Genomic DNA, 8,313 nt, shown 5'->3' with positions numbered 1-8,313 from the left:
AAGTGCCAGTTATAGGGTGCTGCTGCTTATCTGTAAAGACATCTGGGGCTGGGGTAAGGGGAGAGAGGTGAGAGCGGCAACAATAGTGCCCGAGACACGTCTCACCGAAGTGCAGGATACTGGGAGATACCGCCTCATTGGACCAAGTTAACAGCCCCCGCCCCCACCCTGCTATCCCACTCCCTCCCACCATCTCTTCCCCCAACTCTGCACCCACCCCCCCCACCACCCCATCAATTGTGCCTTTCCAGTTTCAACAGGCTCTTCATTTATTCTTCCACATCCCATGAGCCCCCTTGCAGGGCAGCTTCACCCGTCGCTCTCCGCGCCCGCTTCTCCGCCTCCTTCCAGAGCATTCTGACTCTTGTGTCCCTGACGTGTCTGCAAAGCACAACAGAAGACATCTCAGTTAGCAAGCAGAGCGTGGACCATTGTGGAATTCGCTGTCACACACGGCTGTGGAGGCCAAGTCACTTAAAGCGGAGATTGATCGGTTCTTGATTAGTAAGGGTATCAATGGTTATGGGGAGAAGGCAGTGGAACAGGGTTGAGAGGGATTATAAGTCAGCCATAATAGCCATAAGTTAGCCAATGGTCCGAATGGCCTAATTCTGCTCCTATGTCTTATAGTCTACTGCAGGCCCACCTGTATCTTCTCCATTGGCAAACATTCATCGCCAGGGTTTACGGGTGAAATGCATCTGCCTTCTGTCATCCAGGAACGAGGGGCAATCTCAGTGGGTGACGTGCCCTCCTGGGCAGATTCCCCTTGCTACTTCTAGCCTGGTTTTAAACTTGAATAAGACAGTGATGCAAGATCACTGGAGAATAGAGTCATAGACAAAGCAGCATATGAAGAGGCCCTTCAGTAAAGCGGCTAGTATAATCAGAGACTGCACCAGCCCCAGACATTCCCTCTCCTCCCCTCTCCCATCTGGTTGAACTTACAATATAAAGATCTGCATGCTCACACCACCTGCTAAAGGACATTTTCTACCCCACTGTTATAGGACTACTATGTAGGTCACTAGTACGATAAAATGCACTCTTGAGCTCACAACTTTCCTTGTTATGATTTTGAACTTGACTGTTTACCTGCACTGCACTTCCTCTGCAGCTGTTACGCTTTATTCTACATTCTGACATTGACTTGCTTTGTTCTGCCTCAATGCACTGTGTTCTGATCTGTACAAACAGCATGCAAGACAAGCTTTTCACTGTATCTCAGCACACACGACAATAATAAACCAATTCCAGTCCCTCTGGCGGCTCATTCAGATACACACCATCCACTGTGTGAAGAAGTTGCCTCTCAGGTCTCTTTTAAATCTCTCACTCTCACCTTAAGCCTAGTTTCTGAATCCCTATCCCCAGGTAAAAGACCAAGTGTTTTCATCATAATGAATGAATGCACACCTGATAGAAATGTATAAAATTATGCAAGACATAGATAGGTATCTTTTCGCCAGGGTTGGACTGTCTAACACCAGGCAGCATGATTTTAAGGTGAGAGAGGGCAAGCTGAAAGGCAGTAGGACCACAAGGCATACGAGCAGCATTACCTCCATTCCACCCATTGAGTCTGCTCCCCCATCCCACCATGGCTGATTTATTTTCCCTCTCGAACCCATTTTCATATCTGATATGTGTGACTCACTTTCTTGTGACATAAACGCAAAGAGTGCTGGAGGCTTGGAATGTGCTGCCGGGCTGGTGGTACACACTGATGTGACAGAGGTGTTTAACACGCGTTTGATAGGCACACAGAACAGAACAGCAGAGCGATAGGCACTTCCGCCCACAATGGTATGCCGAACCAATTAAATTAGTAATCAAATGAACTAATCTCTTCTGCTTACACAGTGTCCATATGCTTCCCTTTTCCTCACATTCACATCTCCATTGAAACATCTCTTAAGAGTCTCTGATGTTCCTGCCTCTAGGCACTGACCACTCTGTTTAAAAAGAAAACACTCCTCATATCTCCTCTGAAGTTGCCCCCTCTCACCTCAAATACATGCCCTACATAAATGTGTAGGGAATGGAAGGATATGGATATTGTGTGGGAAGGGATGAGGCTTCCATATCTTCATTAAACTGACATGACAATGCCAGTTTGTTCCTGTGATGTACTGATCAAGTAGGCAGAAGTAGGGAGAGCGTAGAAAGAGGTCTTTTGGTCTATCATATCCATGCTGACCAGTCGTCACTTATGCCAATCAACGCCTCCTTGGCCTTTTCTGCTTGGATGTCAGGAGCTGTAGAGGAGGTTTGGCCCAAATGTAGAGCAGTGGAACTGACAAGAGTGATAACTTTAAGAGAATCTGCAAAATAAGAAGCCACAAGGGGCCACAAAACAAGAGAGAGCAGATACTAAACACCACGAGACAACAAAGTAATTAAAGGCAGCAGCAACTGGTTGAGTCTGGCTGGTTTGATGAGTGAATAAGGACTGTGGATGACAGCTGGGTTTAAATAGGATGCTGGCGGTGAGTTAGGAATGAGTGGCTGGTGACTCCTATTAGCTGGGTGGAGTCTGCATGTGCTGGCCTGACAGGATCCCTTCCCCCGACTCACAGCTGGCTCCCGATAACCCACCGTGATCTGGATGAACTCCTCGATGAGCAATGGATCCAAGAAGCAACTGGACAGCACCCAAGATCTCTCCTGTGGGTCATACCCTTCCCATTCAGGAAGGTACTGCACACCCTGTCCACAATGACGTGAATCCATCAGTTAGTGAACCATCCTTGGTTCCATAGGTGCAGGCTCGGGAGGGTTGGCAGTCCATGGACAACAGGCTTAAGGCAGGGCACATGGAAGGTCGGTGTGATCCTGAGGTATGGTGGCAGCTGAAGATGGCAAGTGACTGGGTTAATGTGATGTGTAATCTTAAAGGGGCCAATAAAGAGCTTGCAGGATTCGATGCACATGGACAGACCTTAGGTGAACAGCCAAACATGGCCCCCCGGCTGGAGTAGTCTGGCTGAGCGCTGATAAACCTGGTGGCAGTTGGTGCGGTTAGCGGCTTTGATAGCCCTCCATGTCCTCTTTCAAAGATTCTGGCATCGGTGTACCAGGGCCCTGGCAGATGAGCCCCACGCGGTTAGATCCCCCGCGGTGAGCAATGGAGATTGGTGGCATGAAGCACTTTGAACGGTGACACACCTGGGGCAAAGGAGGTGTGTAGATTGTGGGACAGCTCAATCCAGAGCAGATACCTCTTCCATGTGGAAGGGTCAGACTTCTCCACTTGCTGATTGGCTCTGTAACTGACCATTGGTCCGTGGATGATAGCCAGAGGACAAACTCACTGAGGTGCAGAGCAGGGAACAGAAGGCTCACCAGAAGCCGGAGGTGAATTGTGGGCCCCGGTTTGACACAATGTCGTGAGGGAACCCGCGGAGGTGAACTACGTATTGAAGAACCAGGTCCGCTGTTTCAGGGGCTGATGGAAGTTTGGGGAGGGCAGCGACGTGGGCCACACTGGAGAACCAGCCCACCACACTCATAATCACCGTGGCCTCACCATGACAAACCCGTGATGAAATCCATGCCGATCTGGGACCATCGCATTGGGGGATCAGTAGGGGTCACACTGGTTGGAGGAATTAGACTTGAGCACATTGAGGGCAGACTGGTTGGAGGAATTTGATCACATTGAGGGCTTTCCTGAATTCCGTGGTGTTATCAGGTGAAGTATCTGATTCACTGCTCCCTTACACTTTCTGGATGGTCAAAAACCCGGCGCATCTCAACGGCGAATTCCCCGTAGTTATTACAAATGGAGGTTCTATTGTCCCATTTAGCGGCGACCCAGTTCCGAGCTCACCCGGTCAAAAAGGAAATGAGGAAGGCAATCTTGGCTCGGTCTGTAGGATACAGATATGACTGGAAATTGAACTGCAACGCACACTAGGACAGGAATTTTGTTGGGATTCTGCCGTGGTGTTCGGGCACCAGAATCCAGGGCTCGGAGGGAGGAGGCTGACTGACACGGGGAGGCTGTATCATGATGGAGAGTTGGAAGAGAGTGACAAGCAGGTGGCCAGCGACTTCCTGGTACTTGTGTTGGCAGACTTTAAGCTAGCAGACTCTGCTGGGTCAATCGACAGTTCACCCATCCTGTCAGGAGCTGTAGAAGAGGCTTGACTCAAATGCAGAGCAGCAGAGACAACTTAGTGGTGATCGATAACTTTACTCATAAAGTTCAAAACAACAAGCCACAATGGGCCATGAAACAAGAGAGAGCAGCTACTAAACAGCACAGGCAAGAAGGTGACTGAAGGCTAGGAGAAACAGGCTGCTTCGATAGTGAACGAGGACTGTGAATGAGAGCTTGGTTTAAACAGGCTGCAGGTGAGATTTGGAAATGAACGGCAGGTGACTCCTGTTAGCTGGATAGAGACTGGGAGGAGACTGCACGTACAGGCTTGATACTGACTGCTTCCCTGCGTCCAGCTATCCAAAGACGGCAAAAAATGTGTCTGGTAAATTGCCAGTGTGGAATGGTAGTTCTATAGCACTCAGTGTGACTGATTGAGAACAGTTACTTCCCTTCAAACACTTGGAATCAGAATCAAGCTTATCACTAACATATGTTGTGAAATTTGATGTTTTGTAACAGCAGTACATAATCAAGAAATGACAATAGAAGCATTCTCTCAGAAGCCACTTTACTGGATACCTCCTGTACGTGACAAAGTGACCCCTGAGTGTACATTGTAGTTTCTGCTGCTGTAGTCCACCCACTTCAAGGTTTGATTGACCTGTTGTGCATTCAGAGACTCTCTGCCGCACACAACTGTTGTAACGCGTGGTTATTTGAATAACAGTCGCCTCCTTATCAGCTTGAACCAGTCTGGCCATTCCCTTCTGAACTCTCATTAACAAAACGTTTTCACCTACAGATCTGCCCCTCACTGGATCTTCCTGTAAACTCTAGAGAATGTTGTGAGTGAAAATCCCAGGAGCTCAGCAGTTTCTGAGATACTCAAACCACCCCATTTGGCACCAACAATCATCCCACAGTCATATAACCATATAACAACTACAGCAGGAAAACAGGCCATCTCAGCCCTTCTAGTCCATGCCGAACTCTTGCTATCACCTAGCCCCACCGACCTGCACTCAGCCCAGAACCCTCCATTCCTTTCCTATCCATATAGCTATCCGATTTTACTTAAAATGACAGTATTGAACCTGCCTCAGCCGCTTCTGCTGGAAGCTCGTTCCACAAAGCTGCCACTGTCTGAGTAAAGAAGTTCCCCCTCAAAGTCACTTAGATGACATTTCCTCCACCATTCTGATGTTTGGACTGAACAACAACTGAACCTCTTGACCATGTCTGCATGCTTTTATGTACTGAGTTGCTGCCACACGATTGGCTGATTAGAACATAAGACCATAAGAAATAGGAGCAGGAGTAGGCCACCAGGCCCGTCCAGCCTGCTCCACCATTCAATAAGATCATGGCAGATCTAGCCATGGACTCATCTCCACCTGCTTGCCTTTTCCCCATAACCTAATTCCCCAACTATGCAAAAAACTTAAATATTTACAATAATGTACAGGTGTACCTAATAAAGTGGCCATAAATAAATATTTGTCATACATTATTGTTTGTTTGAATCAGATTCACCCTCCACCTCCTCTTCTCCAAGGAAACCAAGATGAGTTCTTGACCTCACAATCTACCTTGTTATGGGCTCTTGCACCTTATCGTCTGTCTGCATTGCACTTCCTGTGTAACTTTGTTCTGCAGTCTGTTATTGTTTTGCCTTGATGCACTGAAGTGATCAGTATGGATGGCATGCAAAATAATATTTTTCACTGTCCCAGAGGACATGTCCCCTTATTGGTCCCCTTCTGTCAGCTAGGAGGTATAGGAGTCTGAAGCCCACACTCAACCATTCAGGGAGAGTGTCTTCCCCTTTGTTATCAGGTTTCTGGATGGTCCATGAATGCATGAACACTACCTCATCATTCACTTGTTTGGTCTATTCACTCCTTTTGAAATTCACAGGAATTTTATGTGTACCACTGCTACAAAACAACAGGTTTCACACAGTGATAATAAACCTGATTCTGATGCTGAGATGACAATAATAAACCAGCTTACCAATTCACATCACAATGGCAGATGAAATTTAATGCAGACAAGTGCAAGGTGTTGAATTTCAGTTGGACCAACCAGGGTAGGTCTTACACAGTGAACAGTTGGGTACTGAGGAGTGTGGTAGAACAAGGGGATCGGGTCCATAATTCATTGAAAGTGGCATCACAGGTCGACAGGGTCGTAAAGAAGGCATATTGGCCTTCATAAATCAATGTATTGCATACAGGAGATGGAACTTTATGTTGAAGTTGTACAAGACGTTGCTGAGGCCTAATTTGGAGTATTGAGTGCAGTTTTGGCCACCAACCTACACAAAAGATGTAAATAAGGTTGAAAGAGTTCAGCACAAATTTACCAAGATGTAGCTGGGACTGCAGGACCTGAGTTATAAGGAAAGATTGAATAGGTTTAGGATTTTATTCCTTGGAACGTAGAAAAATTGAGAGGAGATTTGCTAGAGGTATACAAATTATGAGGGGTATAGATAGGATAAATACAAGCAGGTTTTCTCCACTGGACCTCATGGGTTAAGGATGAAAGGTGTGTGGTTTAAGGGTAACATGAGGGAAGCATCTTCACTCATAACGTTATGAGAGTGTGGAACGAGCTGCCAATGCCAGTGATATACGTGAGCTTGATTTCAACATTTAAGAGAAAGTTGGATAAGTATATGGATGGTAGAGGTATGGAGGGCTATAGTCCTGGTGTGGGTCAATGGGAGTAGGCAGTTTAAATGGTTCTGCATGATCTAGATGGGCTGAAGGGCCTGATTCTGTACTGTGCTTTTCTATGACTCTATGTCTCCATCGTGTTTCCTTGTGAAAACTTCATTTATTTGACTCTCAATATGTCTGGTTCTTTAATTAGTAAATAAAATTTTAACATAGTATTGACAATAACAAATGAGGAAGTGAAATACCTGAATTTGCAGAATTAAATATTGAGTCTGGAAAACTGTAAATGAGCCCGGGCAGAAGATGGAGTGTTACTTATCAAACTCGTGTTGATCTACAACTGCTCAGTTCTGCTGTAGGCAATGTATCTTATTGACACCACTTGCTGCATTATAAGAGGGATGTGAAAGCTTTAGAGAGGGTGCATACAAATTTTATCAGGATGCTGCCTGGACTAGAGAGCATGTCTTACGAGATTAGGTTGTGCAAACAAGGCCCTTTCTCTTTGGAGCATATGAGGATGAGAGGTGATTTGATAGAGGTGTATAAATTTAGGAAAGGCAAAGACAAAGAGTGGACTGCCAACAGCTTTTTCCCAGGGCAGCAGAGGCCAAAACCAGAGGACCTCAATTTAAGAGGGGGAGGTAGAGGAAAGTAGAGGGGGAGGTTAGAAGTAAGTTTTTTACACAGAAAATGGTGGGTGTGCGGAATGGACTGCCAGAGATGATGGTGGATGCTGATACATTAGGAACATTCAAGAGACACAGGTTGAGTCAGTAGTGAAGAAGGCGAATGCAATGTTGGCATTCATTTCTAGAGGAGTAAAGTATAGGAGCAGGGATGTGATGTTGAGGCTCTATAAGGTGCTGGTGAGACCTCACTTGGAGTACTGTGGGCAGTTTTGGACTCCTTATTTAAGAAAGGATGTAAAAGTTGCTGGTGAACGCAGCAGGCCAGGCTGCATCTCTAGGAAGAGGTGCAGTTGACGTTTCAGATCTCCCCCTCCAACTTTCAAATCCCTTACTCACTCTTCATTCAGTTAGTCCTGACGAAGGGTCTCGGCCTGAAACGTCGACTGCACCTCTTCCTAGAGATGCTGCCTGGCCTGCTGCGTTCACCAGCAACTTTGATGTGTGTTGCTTGAATTTCCAGCATCTGCAGAATTCCTGTTGTTTAAGAAAGGATGTGCTGACTTTGGAGAGGGTACAGAGAAGATTCACTAGAATGATTCCGGGAATGAGAGGTTTAACATATGAGGAACGTTTGTCCGCTCTTGGACTGTATTCCTTGGAGTTTAGAAGAATGAGGGGAGACCTCATAGAAACATTTCGAATGTTAAAAGGCATGGACAGAGTGGATGTGGCAAGGTTGTTTCCCATGATGGGGGAGTCTAGTATCAGAGGGCATGACTTAAGAATTGAAGGGCGCCCTTTCAGAACAGAAATGTGAAGAAATTTTTTTGGTCAGAGGGTGGTGAATCTATGGAATTTGTTGCCACGGGCAGCAGTGGAGGCCAAGTCA

General features: G+C 46.5%; 1 protein-coding gene across 2 annotated transcripts in view; it reads right to left on the bottom strand.

The window, feature by feature from the left end:
- Positions 1-236: 236 nt before the first annotated feature.
- LOC140202137 (endothelin-1) overlaps positions 237-8,313 on the bottom strand; it is a 109,976-nt gene continuing 101,899 nt past the window's right edge. For both annotated transcript variants that reach the window (XM_072267003.1, XM_072267004.1), the window contains one exon: positions 237-381. In XM_072267003.1, the coding sequence (XP_072123104.1) occupies positions 270-381 (112 nt within the window). In that variant the 3' untranslated portion in view covers positions 237-269. The remainder of the gene's footprint in view (positions 382-8,313) is intronic.

This window comes from Mobula birostris, chromosome 8, assembly GCF_030028105.1.
Source record: "Mobula birostris isolate sMobBir1 chromosome 8, sMobBir1.hap1, whole genome shotgun sequence".
Taxonomy (NCBI): Eukaryota; Metazoa; Chordata; class Chondrichthyes; order Myliobatiformes; family Myliobatidae; genus Mobula; species Mobula birostris.
The sequence above is the reverse complement of the archived record's forward strand: the minus strand, read 5'-3'. Positions and strand labels throughout refer to the sequence as shown.